Here is a 22,979-nt window from a genome sequence, read left to right on the forward strand (position 1 = left end):
CATGGGATTCTTGATTTTGGGACCTAATGTTGGGTGTAGAGATTACTTTTTTAAAAATAAAATATTTTAAAAAGACAAAGAAAGATAGATGGATGCTTAAAAAGAAAACTGAGTTATATATTATATACAGTATATACAGTTATATACAAGAAAATTCATCAATTTTAAGTATAAAGTATGTTTGAGTTTTGATAAATAAATACAGTTATGCAGTCTCTGCCAAAATTATCATATAGAACATTTCCATCACCCCCCCAAGTTTTCCTCATGTCCTTTTGTAGTTAGTCCCCTCCAGCCCCCCTGAAACTATTCATCTGTTTTTTTTTTTTTTTTTTTTAAGATTTTATTTATTTATTTGTAAGAGAGAGAGAGAGTGAGAGCGAACACAGGCAGACAGAAGGGCAGGAAGAGTCAGAGGGAGAAGCAGGCTCCCCGCAGAGCAAGGAGCCCGATGTGGGACTCGATCCCAGGACGCTGGGATCATGACCTGAGCCGAAGGCAGCTGCTTAACCAACTGAGCCACCCAGGCGTCCCACTATTCATCTGTTTTTTGTCGCTATAAGTTTGCCTTTTCTAAAATGTCATATCAGTAGAATAATATAAGATATAGTATTTTTATATCTGATTTCTTTCGCTTAACATTATGCTTTCAAGATTCATCCATATCAGTGCCTTGAACCAAGGAAGTGTTGAATGAAGGTGTTAAATGTCTATTAGCATAAGTTTGGGTGAAGTTTTTAACATTAATTACATCATACTGGCTCATCAGACTGATTGCTCTTATATTCAGCTTAGATAAATCTTAGCTCTTGATGTTAAACCTTGCTGTCCTTCAAGATGGAAAAAAATGACTTAATTTGAGAGCAAAACATTAAAGCACAAAAAATTCCATTTAATGCACATGGTAGTTCTTCAGAAAAACTTGTTTTGTTTTTGTTTTATTTTAATAGCAACTTATTACTAAATTTAAAATTAAAAAATAGGGGCACCTGGGTGGCTCAGTTGTTAAGTGTCTACCTTTTGGCTCAGGTCATGATCCTAGGGTCCTGGGCCTGAGCCCCGCATTGGGCTCCCTCCTCAGCAGGAAGCCTGCTTATCCCTATCTTCACTCCACCTGTTTGTATTCCCTCTCTTACTGTCTCTGTGTGAAATAAATAAAAACCTTTTTTAAAAAAAATAATGAGATAAAAAAAATAGGGGCGCCTGGTTGGCTCAGTCAGTTAAGCAGCTGCCTTTGGCTCAGGTCATGATCCCAGGGTACTGGGATCAAGCCTAACGTTGGGCTCCCTGCTCAGTGGGGAGTCTGCTTCTCCCTCTCCCTCTGCCACTGCCCCGCTTGAGTGTGCTCTCTCTCTCTCTGCATCAAATGAATGAAATCTGTTTAAAAAAAAAAAAAAAAGATAACTGGGACACCTGGTGGTTCAGTTGATTAAGTGGCTGCCTTTGGCTCAGGTCATGATATAGGGTTCTGGGATTGAGTCCCTCTTTGAGCTCTGTGCTCTGCAGGGAGCCTGCTTCTCTGCCTGCTGCTCCCCCTGCTTGTGCTCGCTCACTCACTTTCTCTCTCTCTTCCTCTCTCTCTCTCTCTCTCACAAATAAATAAAATCTTAAAAAAAAAAAAAAAAAAGATAACTCTTGGGGCACCTGGCTGTTCAGTCAGAAGAAACCTGCATCTCTTGATCTCGGGGTTGTGAGTTTGAGCCCCATGTTAGGTGTAGAGATTACTTTAAAAAAATTTAATTAAAAAAAAGGTGGCTTTTATGTTTTAAATCAAGCAAGTGTTCTTAGTTATACTGACCTGTATTAGAAGCAACATTTGGGGCTGGGAACTGTACAATTTTTCTCTTTTTTTAAGTAATCTCTCCCCCGACCTTGGGGCTCAAACTCAAAACCCCAAGATTCAGAGTTACTTGCTCTTACTGAACCAGCCAGGTGCCCCAGTTATTATTTTTCTTAAGATGGGCAAGGAAAATATATATAAAAAAAAAACAGAACTTTAATTAAAAAAAGAAAAATACAGAACTTTATATCTGTAGTCTGTGCTTTGTTTTCCAAGCTTGCAGGTAGGATACTACAGAATAACTGATGTATCGAAATGACTGGTTAAGTTAACTCAGAGGAAGGGACTTACAGAAATAACTATGTGGTATAAATTAAAAACTATATAATATTTGAACTGTTAAATCCTATCTTTCTAGAAGTCATTAATAAGATTCTAAATAGGTTTTTTTTTTTTCCAATTGAAGTATAGTTGACACACAGTATTATAATAGTTTCGGGGGTAGAGCACAGTAATTTGACATTTAAATGCATTATGAAACACTCACCATAAGTGTGGTTACCTTTTGACCCCACACAAAGTTATTACAGTATTATTGACTATATTCCGTATGTTGTACTTCACATTCAGGTGATTTATCTGTTTTATAACTGGAAGTTTCTACCTTCTAATCACCTTCACCTATTTTGTTCACCTCCCCAACACCCTCCTCTTAGAGCTTCAGGTTTATTCCCTGAATTTATGAGTCTGTTTCTGTGTTTTGTTTCTTCAACTCTTTTGATTTTTAGAATCCACATATAAGTGAAATTGTACAGTGTTTTTGTCTTTCTCTGTCCGACTTATTTCACTTAGCATAATACCCTCAAGGCCCGTCCATGTTGTTAAAATGACAAGATTCCATTACTTTTTGTGGCTGAATAATACTTCTTTGTGTGTGTGTGTGTGTGTATCACATCATCATTAGCCATTCTTCTGTCGATGGATACTTTGTTTCTATATCTTGGCTATTGTGAATAATGCTGTAGTAAACATCAGGGGAGCATATATCATTTCCAGTTAGTGTTTTCATTTTCTTTGAGTAAATACCCAAAATTGAAATTACTGGATCATATGCTATTTCTATTTTTAATTTTTTGAGGAATTTTTATGCTTTTCTTAGTGGCTGCATCAATTTACATTCCTTGCAGCAGTGCACAGTGATTCCCTTTTCTCTGCATCCTCACCAGCACTTATGTCTTTTGTTTTGTTTTGTTTTTTAAGATTTAATTTTTAGAGAGTGCGCAAGCGCACAGAGGCAGAGGGAGAAAGAGAAGCAGACTCCCCACTGAGCAGGGCACCCTATGCGGGGCTCAGTCTCAGGTGCTGGGATCATGACCTGAGCTGAAGGCAGATGCTTCATGGACTGAGCTACCCAGGAGCCCCTGTCTTGTCTCTTTGATACTAGCCATTCTGATAAGTGTGAGGTGTTAGCTCATTGTGGTTTTGAATTGCATTTCCATCATGATTAGTGATGTTGAGCATCTTTTCATGTGCCTCTTGGCCACTTTTATGTCTTTTTTTGGGAAAATGCCTATTCAGGTCCTCTGCCCTTTTTTTTTTTTTTTAAAGATTTTATTTATTTATTTGACAGAGATCACAAATAGGCAGAGAGGCAGGCAGAGAGAGAGGAGGAAGCAGGCTCCCTGCTGAGCAGAGAGCCCGATGCGGGACTCGATCCCAGGACCCTGAGATCATGACCTGAGCCGAAGGCAGCGGCTTAACCCACTGAGCCACCCAGGCGCCCCTCCTCTGCCCTTTTTTAATCATACTGGCGTTTTTTGGTGTTGAGTTATATGAATTCTTCATGTATTTTGGGTATTAACCCTTATCAGATCATTCATTTACAAATATCTTCCCCATTCAGTAGGTTGCCTTTTTTAAAGTTTGATACAGTCTCAATTGTTTATTTTTGCTCTTGTTGCCGTTGCCTGAGGATATAGATTCAAAAAATATTTCTAAAACAGATGTCTGGGAGTATACTGCCTATGTTTTCTTTTTGGAATTTTGTGGTTTCGGGTCTTAATCTTTTAAGTCCTTAATCCATTTTGAGTTTATTTTTGTGTATAGTGTAAGAAAGTGGTCCTATTTCATTCTTTTGCATGTAGCTGCTAAGTTTTCCATTTATTGAGGAGACAGTCTTTTCTTCATTGTATATCCTTGCCTCCTTTGTCGTAGATTAATTGACCATATAAGCACGAGTTTATTTCTGGATTCTGAATAGTGCTTTATTATAAGTTGTTGTTTTAAAGGGAGAGGGGCGCGGTAAGGGGCAGAGGAAGAAAGAGAATCTTAAGCAAGCTCCACACCCAGATGGAGTTCGTGGTTCAGTCTCACAACCCCGAGATCATGACCTGAGCTGAAATCAAGAGCCAGACGTTTAACAGACTGCGCCTCCCAGGTGTCCGGTGGGCTCTGGATACTTTTTATCGTACATTTAAAATACTAGATTTTACTGTTTTTACTTTTGTCATTTAAAAATATAATTCTGGGGTACCTGGCTGGCTCAGTTGGTTGAGCATGTAACTCTTGATCTCGGAGTCATGAGTTTGAGCCCCGTGTTAGTTGTAGAAATTACTTTTAAAAACTTTTTTTTTTTTTTTTTTTTAAATTAAAAACATAATCCAGGGTGCTTGAGTGGCTCAGTCGGTTAAGCATCTGCCTTCGGCTCAGGTCACCATCCCAGGGTCCTGGGACTGAGTTCCGCATCAGGCTCCTGCTTGGTCAGGAGTCTGCCTTTTCCTTTACCCTTCCCTCCTGCTTGTGCTTTCTCTCTCTGTCAAATAAATAAATAAGATCTTTAAAAAAAATCATAATCTAAAATTAGCCCTTGTTTTTAATCTCCAATACCAACCCAAGAGGGAAAGGAATAGAATATGATTTCCTGCCTTGTGGTTTTTTCAGGATTCCCATCCAGTAAGTTTGTGGGCTCCTAATGTTAAAATAGCTAAGAAGCCGGCATCTGGTTATAGAGCATTAATACGGATAGATCTGTCTCTGATTACAAGATTTTATGATGGGCTTTATTACTTCAGCCTTTTTAATATATCCAGCCTTTTCAGTACATCCCTTTTTAAGTTTGTTTCAGCTACCTTTGGAACCCTGGCAGTCCATATCAGCTGAAAACATAAGATCTTGTCACGTGGTCTCATATTATTTGAAATATTGATGACTTCAAGCACTTTTCCCACGGGTAACCTAATAGTTCTCTGGTTCAAAAATTGGCCTTGAAATTCAACTTCTTTTTTGAAAACTAGTAAAGTTTTTACTTTAAAACCATTTCTTTAAAACATTTTTTTAAAAGATTTTATTCATTTGTTTGACAGACAGATATTACACGTAGGCAGAGAGGCAGGCATGGGGGAGGGGGGAGCAGGCTCCCTGCTGAGCAGAGCCTGATGCAGGGCTCCATCCCAGGCAGAGGCTTAACCCACTGAGCCACCCAGGTGCCCCTAAAACCATTTTTATAGCTATTTAGTATATAATACATGTTCATTTTCCTTATAGTTACTTTTTAAACTCTGAACTAAGCAAAAATAATCCAGTTTTTAAACATACATTTGCATTCAGGAACCCAAAATACTTTGGCACCTTGGTGGCTTAGTCAATTTTAGCATCAGGCTCTATGCTGAGTGTGGAGCCTACTTAAGTTTCTCTCTCTCTCCCTATCCCCTCCCTCTGTTTAAAAAAGGGGGAGGGCAGAAGAAGAAGAATCCAAAATACTTTAACTTAAAGATTCACAAGCCATCCCTCTCTGACTTTGGAGGAGTATTCCTTTAAAAACTTTAGTGGTGGGATAGATAATATTGGTATGAGTGAAAATTTTATTAATTGGCTAAAGTTACATTTATGTTGAATATATTTCTTTTCTTTCTATTTTCTTGAGGAATTGAATGACCTGGCACGGGACCCCCCAGCACAGTGTTCAGCAGGTCCTGTTGGAGATGATAGTAAGTATTTAAAAGGAATGGTGGAGTAAAACTACATAACCATCTGCCTCTGGGGAACTCTGGGACTGATGAATATCTCTTAAGATTACATTTTGTGTGAAAAAACAATTATACTCTAGGAAGAGGCAGTGTTTACCCTACTTATCCATGAAAGGTGCAGTTCTGTGTGTATCCTATCTTCTTCTGTAGTATTAATTTTGAACCTTTTGAACCTTTTCTGCCAGATATTGTCTGTGTAGTTGTTCCAACTCCTTCCTACATATCCTTCAAGTCTTCTGGGTGTTTTCCTGGGGTCAAATATTTGAGGTTTTACTTACAACAAGCTATTGTTCTTTAAGTAAAATAATACTTAGGGATATACTTAGGGATAAGGGATATTAGTGTGTGTGTGTGTGTGTGTGTGTGTGTGTGTGTTGTTTGTCCTTCCACTGGTTCACACTTGTGAAGACAGGTAGTTTATTTCTAATGTCTAGTTTTTCTGTTTAATCCTATGTAAAATAATTTATTAGGCCTTATCACACATGTTGATAGTAAATTTCCTTTTGTTTCACTTTGTCTCAACAGTTTTTCCCCTTATACCATCTTCTAGCCTCTTTAAAAGGAGTATACTTGAACGAGACTGTGCTTTATGACACAAAACTAATTCACAAAAAAAGTAATATTTAGCAAATAGGAAAAAAGAACATACTTGGAAACAGTTTTGTCAGAGAAGTATATAAGTAAGACAATAAATAAGAGGCTGTATTAGCTTGTGTTTTACATTTTTCCTGTTTTTGCTTAAGAATGCTGCTTTTGTTTTGCTAAACTTAAGAATCAAAGCAAGGGGAAAGGAAGGAAAAGTAAGATTAAAAACAGGGAGGCAAACCATAAGAGACTCTTAACTATAGGAAACAAACTGAGGATTGCTGGAGGGGAGTTTGGTGGATGGGGGAAAATGGGGTAATTGGGTGATGGGCATTAAGGAAGGCACTTGATGTAATAACCCCTGGGTGTTATATGCAATTGATGAATCTAATCTAAATTCTACCCCTAAGGGTGTGTGGGTGGCTGTGGGTTAAGCCGCTGCCTTCGGCTCAGGTCATGATCCTGGGGTCCTGGGATCAAGTCCCGCATCGGGCTCTCTGCTCAGCAGGGACCCTGCTTCTCTCTCTCTCTCTCTCTCTCTCTCACTCTCGCTCTCGCTCTCGCTCTCGCTCTCCCTGCCTCTCTGCCTACTTGTGATCTCTCTCTGTCAAATAAATAAGTAAAATCTTTGTTAAAAAAAAAAAATTCTACCCCTGAAACTGTAATAAACACTGTATGTTAACCAAATTGAATTTAAATAAAATTTAAAAAAAATTAAAACAAGGACCTTTTACAAAGATTTCTTAAATGTAAAACAGATTGATAAATTATAAAGCTAAGTACAGGTATGAAAAATCCCATTTACATTATGCACATTTGTCCAGTTTGAGTAACTATAGTGTTTGATACCAAACAAGATAGGCCAAGTAATTAAACATGCATTATCTCATTTAAGCCTCACAATAGCTCTTTTAGTTGAATGGAGTAGAAATTATAAAGTATTTTAGAGAAGAATCTAGTGAGAGAGGCGCATGGTTGTTTCCAAAGTGGGCTCATTCTCAAGCTTTCTTTTTTCTTTTCTTTCCTTTTTATTTTTTTTTAAAGATTTTATTTGGGGGGTGCCTGAGTGGCTCAGTAGGTTAAGCCTCTGCCTTCAGCTCAGGTCATGATCTCAGGGTGCTGGGATCAAGCCCTGCATCGGGCTCTCTGCTTGGCAGGGAGCCTGCTTATCCCTCTCCTGCTTCCCCTGCATATACTCTTTCTCTCTCTCTCTCTGTCAAGTAAATAATTAAAATCTTTAAACAAATTTTAAAAGTAAAGATTTTATTCATTTGAGAGAGAGAGAGAACACGAACACGTGAGCAGGAGGGGCAGAAGAAGAGGGAGAAACTGACTCCCCACTGGGCAGAGAGCCCAATGCAGGGCTCCATCTCTGGACCCTGAGATCATGACCTGAGCTGAAGGCAGATGCTTAACTGATTGAGCCACCCAGGTGCCCCTCATCCTCAAGTTTTCTGATTTTCGTTTTGTTGTGTATGGTATCACAGTCCACCTGTGACATTGTGGTCTTTCAGTTGAAAAAGTGATTTTATTTCCAGTAAATTCCTCAAAGTTGAGAGTGGCTGATCTTTCATTTAAAAGCATTTGAAGTCTGGGGCATAGAATTCATTTTTGAAGTTCTCTGCATTGTCTTAAATTTGCCTTTACTTCACATAGTAGGTATTATCACATTCCTTTCTCAGATGGAAGAGTTGCTATCCTTGAGAGTTACAAAGAACTCCCCCAAAGCATAAGCAATTAAAAGAAAAAATAAGTAAATTTTACTTTTTTAAAAAAAGATTTTATTTATTTGACAGAGGTCACAAGTAGGCAGCCTGGCAGAGAGAGATGAGGAAGCAGGCTCCCTGCTGAGCAGAGAGCCTGATGTGGGGCTCAATCCCAGGACCCTGAGATCATGACCTGAGCCTAAGGCAGAGGCTTAACCCACCAAGCCACCCAGGCGCCCCAAATTTTACATTTTAATGAAGTCTAATTTAGGTGCTACAAATGATATCATCAAGAAAGTGAAGAGACAACAGGATGAGAGAAAATTTGTGCAAGTCATATTTCTGATAAGGAAATTTATTCAAGATATATTTTAAATATATCTGTAACTCAACAATATAAAGATAAATAACTCATTATAGTTTTTAATAAGCAAAGGATCTGCTAAAGAGGAAGTGCAGTTGGCCAACAAGCACATGGAAAAGATGCTCGGTATCATTGGTCATCAGGGAAATGGAAATCACATCTGTGATGGAATAGCACTTTATTCCTTCTATGATGGCTAAAATCAATAAGTCAGATAATAAGTGTTGAGGTTTTGGAGAAATTGGAACCTTCATACATTGCTGATAGTAATGTAAAACGGTACAACAAATTCAGAGGTTTCTCAAAAAGTTAAACATAGAATTTCTCAAAAAGTTAAACATAGAGTTATCATATTACCCAATGAGTTCACTGGTAACTGTTTATCCAAGAAAAATAAAAACATGTCCATGCAAAAACTTGTGTGTTAATATTTGTAGAAGCAGCAGCTGCAATAGCCAAAATGTGGAAATAATCCAAATGCCCACCAGCTGATGAAGGGATAAATAGAATATATATCCATACAGTGGAATATTATATGTTAGTAAAAAAGGGGAGTACAAATATATACTACAACATTGATGAGCTTTGAAAACATGCCCAGTGAGAGAAGCCAGATATAAAAAGCCACATATTGTATGGTTCCATTTATATGAAATTTCCAGAATAAATTCATAGAGATAGAAAATAGATAGTGGTTGCATAGAACTAGAGATTTGGGGGGAATGTGGAGTAACTGCATACAGATATGGGGTTTCCTTTGGGGGTGATGAAAATTTCTAAAATGTGGTGATGGTTTCCCAACTCTGTGAATGTACTGAATACCACTGAATTATGCACTTTCAGTGGGTGAATTATATGGTATATGGATTATCTCTATGGCTGTTTAAAAAAATAATAGTTCTCCTTTAACTCTTAGCCTTCCTATTCCACTGTCTTGACTCACCTACTACTAAACTGTCAGTAATACCTACCTTCTAAGAGAATAAGGAAAATCTCCTTAGGGACAGAATAACTTCCTTACAGTTGGTCATCTAGGAGTCTTTGCTGATACAATACTGAAAACTTTAGGGAGTATTTGAGAACAGTTGAGATAAATGACTGTCAAAAAGTCTTTATCAAGTCTTCCTGATAAATTATATAAGGATAAAGCAGAGTGTAATTGGGTAGCTAAATATTAATAAGGAGGCAGAATTTAATCTTCCGAAAAGAGAAACTGTTTGTCACCATGAAACTTTCTGAGCTCCTTTTGACCCTTCTAGCTCTCAAATCCTTCAGCACCACATTATTGATATTTAGTGTAAGAAGGTAGTCCTTATTTTATATATATTTATAAAGATTTTATTTATTTACTTAAGAGAAAGAGAGCATAAGAGGGGAGAGGGTCAGAGGGAGACGCAGACTCCCTGCTGAGCGGGGAGCCGGATGTGGGACTCAATCCCAGGACTCCAGGATCATGATCTGAACTGAAGGTAGTCGCTTAACTAACTGAGCCACCCCCAGTACCCCTTATTTTTAAAATAATATAGCGGCACCTGACTGGCTTACATGGAAAAGTATGCAACTGTTTATCCTTAGGGTTGTGAGTTGAATCCCCATGTTGGACATAAAGATTACTTTAAAAATAAAGATAATATATATTTAATAATGAACTTATTAATAATACAGTGCTTTATTTTTAAATATCCATATTTTAATGTACCATTACATTTTTTCCCATTTTTCTTTGAAGATCTGGTAAGCAGGAGGAAGTATAGGCCCTGAAAAGAATAGTAAGCCAGAGATTTATTGGTCATACAATCTGTTTCATTTTCTTTTGTTTTGAAATCTTGGTGAACCTGACTCTCTAGAGATCTGTACTGAATTCAGATAATTTCTCTTGAAATTATGTCTCAAACTATGATAGATATTCTTGTTCTCTTTTAGCCTTAAAGTTTCATCTTTGAGTATCCTAAAGAGTAATTATTGAGCTGTGAGGTTCACATTTAAACTCTCATAAAATAGATTGTAGCTTTTAGTTTCTGTAGTTTGGTTTTCATCGTCAAACCAGGGTGGTAGTGGGAGTTTTTGTTTGTTTTTGCTGGTTTGGGAACTATCAAAATTTTGTAATTCAAGATTGATCTTTAAATGAAAGGTGTTTGAAATATAGATGTACATATAAAATACAACAATATTTGATGCTTATGGCCACATATTTTGCCCAGTTAACTATTTCTGGAGAGTTCCTTCTACTTGGAACCTGTAGTGATTTTTTTTTTTAAATCTGTAGTAATTCTTTTTTAATTTAAAATATTGTATTTATTTGAGAGAGCACAAGCAAGAGAGCACAAACAGGAAATCATGAACAGGGAGATTATGAGCAGGGAGAGCAGTGGAGGGAGAGGGAGAAGCAGACTTCCCACTGAGCAGAGAGCACAATTGGGGCTTGATCCCAGGACCCTGAGATCATGACCTGAACTAAAGGCAGACTCTTAACCAACTGAGCTACTCAGGCACCCCATAATCTGTAGTGATTCTTTTTCTTTTCTTTCTTTCTTTTTTTAATTTTTAAAAATTTTTTAATTTCTTTGTCAGAGAGAGAGCACAAGCAGGGGGAACAGCAGGCAGAGGGAGAAGCAAACTCCTTGCTGAGCAATGAGCCGGATGTGGTACTCCATCCCAGGCCGAAGGCAGACACTTAACTGACTGAACCACCCAGGTGTCCCTGTAGTGATTATTGAACTATTTACCAAACCATTAGAATTTGAGTCAGGATTAGATACTCTCCCACTACCTTCTTCCCTTTTTTATGCTTCCACAAGGAGATCTAGGAGTGTAGGAGAGCTCCACAAGGAGACCTAAGTCAGTGATTCCAGTAGGTAATTCTTATATTTACCTATGTAGCAGAATACTCAACTAAGATTTTAATGGTATGTCTTCAGATGCTTTTGTTAATTAAATTCCATCTTGATGTGTTTTTAGTTTAGTTTGTCTTACTCTGCTTTGTTGATGTAGATTCTAGATCATTTAAATCTTTTTTAAATATAGGGGCGCCTGGGTGTCTCAATGGGTTAAAGCCTCTGCCTTCGGCTCGGGTCATGGTCTCAGGGTCCTGGGATCTAGCCCGCATCAGGCTCTCTGCTCAGCGGGGAGCCTGCTTCCTCCTCTCTCTCTGCCTGCCTCTCTGCCTACTTGTGATCTATGTCTGTGAAATAAATAAATAAAAACAAAAATAAATAAAAAGAGATATAATTGGGGTACCTGGGTGGCTCAGTGGGTTAAAGCTCTGCCTTCAGCTCAGGTCATGATCTCAGGGTCCTGGGATCAAACCCCACATAGGGTTCTCTGCTTAGCAGGGAACCTGCTTCCCCCTTTCTCTGCCTACTGGTGATCTCTTTCTCTGTCAAGTAAATAAAACCTTTTTTAAAAAATAAAAAGATATAATTATTGATCTTTCATATGTTAGTAAGGGACTAGTAATTCTAGCCATGAATGCTCTCAGAGGTTTTTTCTTGCTATAAAAAACAAGTCTTTCCTAACTTGAGTGTTACCTGCTTTGGCTTTACAGTCCTGTGCCATACCAGTATTATAAAAGGAGTATATTATAGGGGCGTGTCAGTGGCTCAGTGGGTAAAAGCCACTGCCTTTGGCTATGGTCATGATACCAGGGTCCTGGGACCTTGCTCAGCAGGGAGCCTGCTTCCTCTTCTCCCTCTGCTTGTCTTTCTGCCTATTTGTGATCTCTCTCTGTCAAATAAATAAATAAAATCTTTAAAAAAAAAAGGAGTATTATATATTAATGTGTTGGGGAAATGATGTAACAAGTTAAAGAGTTGAATCTTTTGGTTCTTTTTTACCCTTAGAGGTAAGAAAGGCCTGTTGAAAAGTGAAACCTTGGGCCTTGTCCAGAATTTTGTCTCCCTGATACGAATTTTCAAGATGTTTTAGCCCAAATACTTTCTCATTGAGTACCTTATCAGTGTTTAGACCATACTAGTCATTTTCTTTGGTCTGTTCAGACTCGGTCTTGACTTAGATTCCTCATCTTGCCCAGGACTTAACATATTGCTTATTAACGAAGTGGGATTAGATAGGGAATGATAAGTCATTATGGTGTAGGTACATTGGAGATACTGCTTCATGGTGATTTTTTGTTCTTTTTCAGTGTTCCATTGGCAAGCTACAATAATGGGGCCAGTAAGTATTCAGATTGATTTCAGAATAAATGTTTATATGATATACTCATTTTAATCCCAATTCTCTTGTTATCAACAGAATGACAGTCCCTATCAGGGTGGAGTATTTTTTTTGACAATTCATTTCCCAACAGATTACCCCTTCAAGCCACCTAAGGTAATTGTGGTATGGCACTTGTTTTTTTATGTGCTTTCTGTGATATTAATAAACCAGTTTACAAGAAGTTTTCCTTTTTTCTGTAGGTTGCATTTACAACAAGAATTTATCATCCAAATATTAACAGTAATGGCAGCATTTGTCTGGATATTCTCCGGTCACAGTGGTCTCCAGCACTAACTATTTCAAAAGGTAATGGAATGGGTATCTGATATTAAGATAAAGCAGCCGTGTTTATGTCTTTTATTTTTTACTTACTTATTTTTAAAGATTTATTTATTAGAGTGTGCGCCATCAGGGGGAGGGGCAGAAGGAGAGAGGCAGAGAGAGGGAGAATCTCAACCAGATTCTGTGATGAGCGTGGAGTTTGACACAGGGCTTGATCTTAAAACCCTGAGATCATGACCTAAGCCTAAATCAGCAGTTGGACGCTCAACCGATTGAGCCTCCAAGGCGTCCCTGTTTTTTGTCTTTTAAAGGTTACTTATTTTTTAAAATGATTATTCATGTTCCTTTTAAGAGGAGGTAGTGGCCCCTGTTATTTTTTATAGACCTTGAGACCACTGGAGGGAGTTGGGTTTTCAGACATAGGTATTCTCTGGTGTCTTGACAGCTCTGTCCATTATGCCATTCGGGCATCAGTTGGAAAATGGCTACTTGGTATGAATTTCTTCTAGAGCAAAGTTAAAGTAGAAGGGGCGCCTGGGTGGCTCAGTGGGTTAAAGCCTCTGCCTTCGGCTCAGGTCATGATCTCAGGATCCTGGGATCGAGCCCGTATCGGGCTCTCTGCTCAGCAGGGAGCCTGCTTCCTCCTCTCTCTCTGCACCTGCTTCTCTGCCTACTTGTGATCTCTGTCTGTCAAATAAATAAATAAAATCTTTAAAAACAAAAAAATTGAAGTAGACGATATTAAAGCCTCTTCCAACCTTGAGATCCGTAAATGGTAAGGGTAGATACTGTTCCAGAAGAGGAGATAACAGACCTTACAGAGGAATGCTTGTGGTAAAGATACAGAAGGTTCTTGAAGGACAAGGTATAGGTAAATTCATATTCAGACTCTGTAAGAAACCTCTTGTCTTGGGGTTTCTATCAGAAACAGATTATTTTCTGAGGTGACCAGTTTAATAAAAAAATTTTTTTGATGGTCTTAATCTTTGTGGTATATAGTGCTGTGTGCTTAGATGTGTATTAAAAATTAGTTACTAGTTTTGTGATGAAATATCCAGTAGTTCTGAATAAAGCCTAATTACATGAGTAGGTTGGGGTTTTTATGTCGGTGAACTGAGTAGTTAACAAACATTTCTTTATATGCTGATTTGAAATTATACAGCCCCTCAACAACCCACAAGTGAGTTAAAAGTTATCAAAATACAGGGGTGCCTGGGTGGCTCAGTGGATTAAGCCTCTGCCTTCAGCTCAGATCATGATCTCAGGGTCCTGGGATCAAGCCCCGCATCAGGCTCTCTGCTAAGCAGGAAGCCTGCAACCCTCCTCTCTGTGCCTGTCTCTCTGCCTACTTGTGATCTCTCTCTCTCTCTGTCAAATAAATAAAATCTTAAGAAAAAAAAAAAAGTCAGAATACAGATGCAAGAAGCTGCATACGAGATAATGGCCACACTTACTACGCAGGATAGTAAGTGGCCATGAAGTAATACGTTTAAAATAGGAAGAACAGGGGCGCCTGGGTGGCTCAGTGGGTTAAAGCCTCTGCCTTCGGCTCAGGTCATGATCCCAGGGTTCTGGGATCAAGCCCCACATCGGGCTCTCTGCTCAGCAGGGAGCCTGCTTCCTCCTCTCTCTCTGCCTGCCTTTCTGCCTACTTGTGATCTCTGCCTATCAAATAAATAAATAAAATCTTTTTAAAAAATAAATAAATAAAATAGGAAGAACATATATAAAAATAAGAGAAAAATATCCTAACAGATGAATGAACAGAAAGGAGCAAAATAATCAAAGAAATGAAAATTAAGTTCCCATTTTTCACCTTTTTAAATAACAAAGATCTTACAAAAAGAAAACCAAGTGCTGGTGAAGTACATTGAAATGGTTGCTTACATACTACAGATAGAAGTATTGACTTGTATAGCCCTGTCAGTATGTATTTAAAGATAAGAGATTTAATTAATACTTCCCTTTGATCCAATAATTCTGCTTTCATTCATTTGTACTAAGAAGACAGCCTCAAATGCAAAAAAAAAAAGTTTTGTGTCTCGCCTTTGTTGGGCTCCCTGCTCCGTGGGGAGTCTAATTCTCCCTCTCCCTCCCCACCCCCACTTGTATGGGTGCTTTCTCTCTCTCTCAAATAAAAAAATCAAGTCTAAAAATAGAAAAGGTTTTTTTGTTTGTTTTTTTTTTTTTAAAGATTTTATTTATTTATTTGTCAGAGGTAGAGCGCGAGCGAAAGCGAGCACAGGCAGACAGAGTGGAAGGCAGAGTCAGAGGGAGAAGCAGGCTCCCCGTGGAGCAAGGGGCCCGATGTGGGACTCGATCCCAGGACGCTGGGATCATGACCTGAGCCGAAGGCAGCTGCTTAACCAACTGAGCCACCCAGGCGTCCCTAGAAAAGGTTTTGTATGGAAATATATTTGTGGCAATGTTATTTATTTCTGCAAATTAGAAATTACAGATCCAACAGTAGGGGAAGAAATAAATCAATTCAAATATTGCAAGAATACTATGTTTGAAAACAAAAAAGCTAAATTTATAAGTATTATATAGATTAATTTATATAGAAAAGTATGTTAAATAGTTAAAAGAAGTAATTTGGGTAATGAAATTTGCTGTATGAAAATTTTTTTATCCTAAGTTATATTTTTTTTTTTTTTTTTTTTTTTTAAAGATTTTATTTATTTATTTGACAGAGAGAAATCACAAGTAGATGGAGAGGCAGGCAGAGAGAGAGAGAGGGAAGCAGGCTCCCCGCTGAGCAGAGAGCCCGATGCGGGACTCGATCCCAGGACCCTGAGATCATGACCTGAGCCGAAGGCAGCGGCTTAACCCACTGAGCCACCCAGGCGCCCCCTAAGTTATATTTTTATGTTTAATATATACCTTTAGATAAGGAGCAGCATATAGTGTGTGGTAAAGAACAAAGATTCTGGGGCACCTGGGTGGCTCAGTGGGTTAAAACCTCTGCCTTTGGCTCAGGTTGTGATCCTAGGGTCCTGGGATGGAGCCCCGCATGGGGCTCTCTGCTCAGCAGGGAGCCTGATTCCTCCCTTTCTCTCTGCCTGCCTCTCTGCCTACTTGTGATCTCTCTCTCTGTCAAATAAATAAATAAACTCTTTAAAAAACAAAACAAAACAAAAGATTCTCGGGGTACCTGGGTGGCTCAGTTGGTTAAGCATCTGCTTTCAGCTTGGGTCATGATCACAAGGTCCTGGGATTGAGCCCTACATCAAGCTCTCTGCTCATCAGGGAGTCTGCTTCTCCCTGTCACTCTCCCTCTGTTTTCTCCCTCCCTCTCTCTCAAATAAATAAATAAATAAATAAATTCTATATTAAAAAAAAAAATTCTGTATCCAACTTCCTGTATTATATCTCAGCTTTACCTCTTACTGGATGAGACTTGAGACAAATTAGCTTCTCTGTTCCTCATTTTGTTCATCTGTAAACTAGGGATGATGATTCTGACTAATTCATCATTATTGTAAAGTTCTAAAAAACCAAAATGCACAGTTGGTTTCTTGTAAGCACTGAAATAACTAGGTTAAGGTACTGTTGTAAAAAGTATTGGATATTTGTCATGTTAACTTTGATGTTATAAATGTGGTAAGACTTAAATACTCTGACAAATTTTTTAAAGGAAACACAATATTGGGGTGCCTGGGTGGCTCATTTGGTTAAGTGGCTACCTTCAGGTCAGGTCATGATCCCAGGGTCCTGGGATCAATCTCCATATAAGGCTCCCTGCTCAGCAGAGAGCCTACTTCTCCCTCTCCCTCTGCCTGTGGCTTCCCTACTTGTGCTCTCTCTGTCAAGTAAATAAATAAAATATTTTAAAAAGAAAAAAGGAAACAAAATATTCTAGAGGCATTAATAAATTAATATTAATAAATTAAAATTTATGGCATCCTAGCAAAAAATATAAAGAAAAAACTAGAGGAACACTTTTTTTTTTTAATTAAAGATTTTATTTATTTATTTGACAGAGATCACAAGTAGGCAGAGAAGCAGGCAGAGAGAGAGAGAGGAGGAAGCAGGCTCCCTGCTGAGCAGAGAGCCCGATGTGGGGCTCCGATCCCAGGACCCTGGGATCATGACCTGAGCCGAAGGCAGAGGCTTTAACCCACTGAGCCACCCAGGCGCCCCTGTTCTTCCTATTTTAAACGTATTACTTCATGGCCACTTACTATCCTGCGTAGTAAGTGTGGCCATTATCTCGTATGCAGCTTCTTGCATCTGTATTCTGACTTTTTTTTTTTTTCTTAAGATTTTATTTATTTGACAGAGAGAGAGAGATCACAAGTAGGCAGAGAGACAGGCACAGAGAGGAGGGTTGCAGGCTTCCTGCTTAGCAGAGAGCCTGATGCGGGGCTTGATCCCAGGACCCGGAGATCATGATCTGAGCTGAAGGCAGAGGCTTAACCCACTGAGCCACCCAGGCACCCCTAGAGGAACACATTTTTAAAAGTAGTGGCTGAGGGGCCCCTGTTTCAGCCAGTAGTGCATGCTACTCTTAATCTTGAGGTTGTGAGTTGGAATCCCACGTTGGGTGTAGAGATTGTTCAAAAATAGAATCTTTAGGGCACCCAGGTGGCCCATCTGGTTAAGCAACTGCCTTCAACTCAGATCATGATCTTGGAGACCTGGGATCAAATCCTGAACTGGGATCCCTGCTCAGCAGGGAGTCTGTCTCTCCCTCTGATTCTTTTTTTTTTTTTTTTTTAAGATTTTATTTATTTATTTTACAGACAGAGATCACAAGTAGGCAGAGGCAGGCAGAGAGAGAGGAGGAAGCAGACTCCCCACTGAGCAGAGAGCCCAATGCGGGGTTCAATCCCAGGACTCTGGGATCACAACCCGAGCTGAAGGCAGAGGCCCCAACCCACTGAGCCACCCAGGCACCCCTCTCCCTCTGATTCTTACCTCTCTCTTGCTCTCTTTCTCTCATTCTCTCTCTCAAATAAAATCTTGGGGGGGGGGACTTCAAAAAAAAATTGAGGCTGAAATAATTTTCCAGATAAGTGGGTCATTTTCTTACAGAGTTCCCCTTATAATTCAAGGGCTAGTAGTGAAAGTGTTCTTACGGTTTACTGGCTTGGTTGTTTTTCCTTCACCAAGTAGCAGTAAAGATAGAAATCTAATAAGGGACCAAGAGAGGCAGAAAAGTGTGTGTGTGTGTGTGTGTGTGTGTGTGTGTGTGTGTGTGTTGAGATAGAAATTTAGTAAGGGACCAAAAGAGGTAGAATATTGTGTGTGTGTATAGTAAGAGGTTCTAGTAGCTAAAACTGTTACTGAACATTTTTTCCTTCCCCCTTGGGTGTCTAGTTTTGACTTTTCAGTTACTCTGAATCATAAGGGCTCTTAGTTTATTTGATTTATGTTCTATCTGGAAAGCTGTCTTTAAAAATAATTGTAGTTCCATTTTGTTGAATTTGATTATATCATTGTACCTAAGTTTAGTGTTTTAATGACTTCTCTTTGTAAATTGAATGTGCAGGTAAGCATTTCTGTGAAAGGCCTGAATCCTATATGTGATAATGATTATTCCTCTTTTGAGGGCAGTAGCTTTGACCAGAAATTCTTTCCACTTTGAGTGTATATGTTAGGGATCTAAATACACAGAAAACTTAAAGGAAGCAATTAAGTGTGCCATAAAGCCACTTGATCATATGTTTTTAGAATTGGAAGTGACAATGGATTATGACACTAGTAAAAATGATGAAAAATGTATATGTAGGTAAAAATTTAGCCACTTCAGTGAAGAGTCTGTGCAGGTTATAGAAATAGGAGTAATTCTCTTTATATGGAAAGAAGATATAGTATTTTATAAAACAAAATCGTTTCTTTTTTAAAATGAATTAAAGGTCCCTGAGTGGTAGAGTAAGAATCCTTTTACAGATCAGATAACCACCACTCAACCTTTCATTCCTGGAAAGAAAGTTAGAAAAATTAGCTCTTTTAAACAATTTTTTTAAGGTTGCCTTCTTGGAATAATTGGAATAGTAAATAAGGGAATTTATAACAAATACTAATTTAGTAACATGTCTAATTTTAGGTGAAGATTCAATTGAACTCTTGCCAGTTTGATGGGCTGGATAAATTTCTTCTTTCTGTAGTCAATAATTTCATGAACATTCAGAAATCTGTAACTTCCTGTTGTCATTTCCAGGAAATACATGAAATCTTTCCTTATTACTGTTAGAATGTTCTGTGCTTGAAGAGGGCATCAGGTGTTATACCTGACAATGGAAAGAGAAGATGTTTTGCGCATGCCATCTGCCAGAATTGTGCGTAGCAGGAATGTAGAGTCAGAAAACATCTTTCCTCGTGTTTTATTTTCCGTATACTCTTAAGGCAAGGAAATAGCTTTTTTGTTAAAAAATTGAATGATTAGGGGCATGTGAACTTTTTCTTCAAGTCTCAGAAGCCTTTGATCTCTTATAGAATAGGTTTGATAGGAAAATGAAAAAGTTCTTTTCCTGGTACATTTGATGTTTTGGGGTAAAGTGGGCTCAGAATCATTGCTTCCTGCTGCAGAATATTAGAGAGAAATAAGACATCTGAGTTGTGTTGCATCAGGATAAAAGAAATAGGGGTGCTTGGGTGGCTCAGTGGGTTAAGCCTCTGCCTTCTGCTCAGGTCATGGTCTCAGGGTCCTGGGATCGAGCCGCACATTGGGCTGTCTGCTCAGCAGAGAGCCCTGCTTCCTCCTCTCTCTCTCTCTGCCTGCCTCTCTGCCTACTTGTGACCTCTGTCTATCAAATAAATAAATAAAATATTTAAAAAAATAGAAGAATTAGAATTTATTTCAGTATGTGAGAGGCCCCTGAATTTAATGTAATTAGTGGCCTTGGCCTCCTCCTCTTTGCATTCAATAAGGAATACATAAGTTTATAACAAATTTGAACAGAGGCAATTGTACTGTTGAGATTTGTGTGCCGTGTTTGAGGCTGTCACTGAGGATATGGCTTAATTGAGATTCTAAAGTGTAATTGAAAAGAATTTGAGACCTTTGTATGTTGTATCCTTGCATAGTAAGTGTGGCCAGCCCCATTTGGGGACAAATACTGATCTTTATGTTCTTTGACTAAATTGTTTTCAACTAAAAATGAAATAAATCTATTGCATCTGAATGTAGTACCTGTCATTGAGAAAACAGTGATTGTTGGACTTCATGGTTGTCGATTCCAACAGCATTCAGTAGTGTAGTTGTCTTTGGAAATTTGAGGAAATTTGAGGACCATTTATCTCTGAACATGGGTTTCTAAAAATTGAATTTTGTGGCCTATGAAAAGTATGGTTGGTCTAGAATTTGAAAGACCTGAACTCTAATTCCACTCTAATTACTCACTAACCAAGGACATGGTGCAAGTCACTTTATCAGCCTGGGCCATCATCCTTAGGGGTTCAAGAGAAATCTTCCATGATTTTTTCTTGATTATTTTAGCTACCAAGTTAGGTAGAGCTCACAAATCTACTAGGCACTGCAATATCAGTAGGTTCTTAGAATTTTCTCATGTGTTGGCATTTCATGTTTCTTTCAACCCTTTTATCCTCTACTAATTTATACCTTTTTTCCCCCCCATTACAGTACTCTTGTCCATCTGTTCTCTGTTGTGTGATCCCAATCCAGATGACCCTTTAGTGCCTGAGATTGCTCGGATCTACAAAACAGATAGAGAAAAGTAAGTATGGCCAGAAAAGTACCTGTGGTAGGATGCAGATGTTTGTCTCAGATCTTAACTCAGGGCTGAGTATGGGTCAGATATTTAAATGAAGTTCTGATATACTCACCTGGGGACAGAAAGAATAGTGTTTGCATCAGATATTATTGTAAGTTGAGGATGCCAATCTTATTTATAATTGTTTCAAATGACTCCCACTGTCGAGAAAGACTCTATAGTGTATTTCCTAAGAGCACTATTTCTTCTGCTTGGCTTTTGACATTAAAGCATTTTGTATCAAGAGCCCATCTCTCTTTCGTAGGTATTTGTAAATTAATGGGAATTGATTTTCTGCCATTTGGCATAATCTAAAAAGAAAAGGAGTGAATGCAACAAGACATGAAAGCCCCAGATTTCCTTTAAAAACAATGTAGATGGGGTGCCTCGGTGGTTCAGTCATTAAGCATCTGCCTTTGGCTCAGGTCATGATCGCAGACCTGGGATTGTGCCCTGCATCAGGCTCCCTGCTCAGCAGGAAGCCTTCTTCTCCCTCTCCCACTCCCCCTGCTTCTCTGTCAAATAAATTAAAATCTTAAAAAATAAAAATAAAAAACAATATAGAATTTACATATTTTAGAATTGTACTATGAATTATTGAGGGAGTGGTCAGGATATTGAAAAAGATAGTAACTGAAAGTGTTCTAATTTTTCAAATTTGTGTATCATTCTTTAAGACTGTAGGAGGAGGATGCCTGGGTGGCTCAGTGGGTTAAATAAGCCTCTGCCTTCAGCTCAGGCCATGATCTCGGGGTCCTGGGATCAAGCCCCACATCAGGCTCTGCTCGGCGGGGAGCCTGTTTCTCCCTCTCTCTCTGCTTGCCTCTCTTGTCTGCTTGTGATCTCTCTGTCAAGTAAATAAATAAAATCTTAAAAAAAGAAAAAAAAGAAAAAAGAAAAGACTATCGAAAGAAATAGGTGGAAGAGAGTGGATAATTTTCTAAAGCTAAAATAAAAAGGATTAAAGGGGTGCCTGGGTGGCTCAGTCATTTAGCGTCTGCCTTCAGTTTAGGTCATGATCCCAGGGTCCTGGGATCGAGCCCCACATCGGGCTCCCTGCTCAGCGGAAGCCCGTTTTCCCTCTCCCACTCCCCCTGCTTGTGTTCTGCTCTCAGTGTCTCTCTCTCTGTCAAATAAATAAATAAAATCTTTAAAAAAAAAAAAAAAATATATATATATATATATATATAAGGGATTAAGAATTCATTGAATTCTCTTGGATTAGAGAGGTTTATAGATAGTATATATATATATATTTTTAATTATTTTTACTTTTTTCAGTTTTTATTTATTTAAGTAATTTCTATACCAAACATAGGGCTTGAATTCACAACCTCGAGATCAAGAGCCACATGCTCTTCTGACTGAGCCAACCAGGTACCCCTAGATAGTTTTTTTTTTTTTAAGATTTTATTTATTTATTTGACAGAGCAACAGTAGGCAGAGAGATAGGCAGAGAGAGAAGAGGAAGCAGGCTCCCTGCTGAGCAGAGAGGGAGCTGAAGGTAGAGGCTTTAACCCACTAGGCCCCCCCCTAGATAGTATATTTCAGTTTTAAATGGAGCTACATCAAGAATGGGGGATTGTAATAGCAATTGGTTCTTAGTTTAGTTTTATATGTGTTTAGCTCTGAATAGTATCTATAGTTCTGTATTTCTGGCTGCACTGAGAATAAAATTAGGTCATGCTTTTTCCTATTTGTGTATACATTCACAAATTTTTTTTTTTTTAAAGATTTTATTTATTTATTTGACAGAGACAGCAAGAGGGGGAATACAAGCAGGGGGGTAGTGGGAGAGGGTGAAGCAGGCTTCCCACCAAGCAGGAAGCCTGATGCGGGACTCGATCCCACGACCCTGGGATCATGACCTGAGCTGAAGGCAGATACTTAATGACTGAGCCATCCAGGTGCCCCTTTTTTAAAAATTATTTTATTTTTTAAAAGATTTTATTTATTAGGGAAAGAGAGAGAGAGCACGCAGGAGTGGGATGAGAGGCAGGAGGAGCAGCAGACACTGAGCAGGAAGCATGATGTGGGGCTAAATCCTGGGACTGGGATCATGACCTGAGCTGAAGGCAGACACTTAACCGACTGACCCACCCATACACCCCTTAAGAAAATTTTAAAGTAATTTCTACACCCAATGTGGGGCTTGAACTCATAACCCTGAGATTAAGAGTCACATTCTCTGCCAACTGAGCTGGCCAGATGCCCGCCACAAAAATTTTTTTGATTAGAGAACCATTTTGTCCAATATCTGGGTGGGCATGAATGCCTTCCAAAAGGGATTTCCCACGTCATTAT

General features: G+C 38.7%; 1 protein-coding gene across 2 annotated transcripts in view; it reads left to right on the forward strand.

The window, feature by feature from the left end:
- The window catches only part of UBE2D2 (ubiquitin conjugating enzyme E2 D2), a 63,800-nt gene that overhangs the window by 38,316 nt on the left and 2,505 nt on the right, over window positions 1-22,979 (forward strand). For both annotated transcript variants that reach the window (XM_059174753.1, XM_059174752.1), the window contains 5 exons: window positions 5,703-5,766; window positions 12,602-12,633; window positions 12,712-12,789; window positions 12,876-12,981; window positions 20,546-20,639. In XM_059174753.1, coding sequence (XP_059030736.1) covers window position 5,766; window positions 12,602-12,633; window positions 12,712-12,789; window positions 12,876-12,981; window positions 20,546-20,639 — 311 coding nt within the window. In that variant the 5' untranslated portion in view covers window positions 5,703-5,765. The remainder of the gene's footprint in view (window positions 1-5,702; window positions 5,767-12,601; window positions 12,634-12,711; window positions 12,790-12,875; window positions 12,982-20,545; window positions 20,640-22,979) is intronic.

The sequence above is a fragment of the Mustela lutreola genome, chromosome 5, assembly GCF_030435805.1.
Source record: "Mustela lutreola isolate mMusLut2 chromosome 5, mMusLut2.pri, whole genome shotgun sequence".
In the NCBI taxonomy this organism is placed as follows: Eukaryota; Metazoa; Chordata; class Mammalia; order Carnivora; family Mustelidae; genus Mustela; species Mustela lutreola.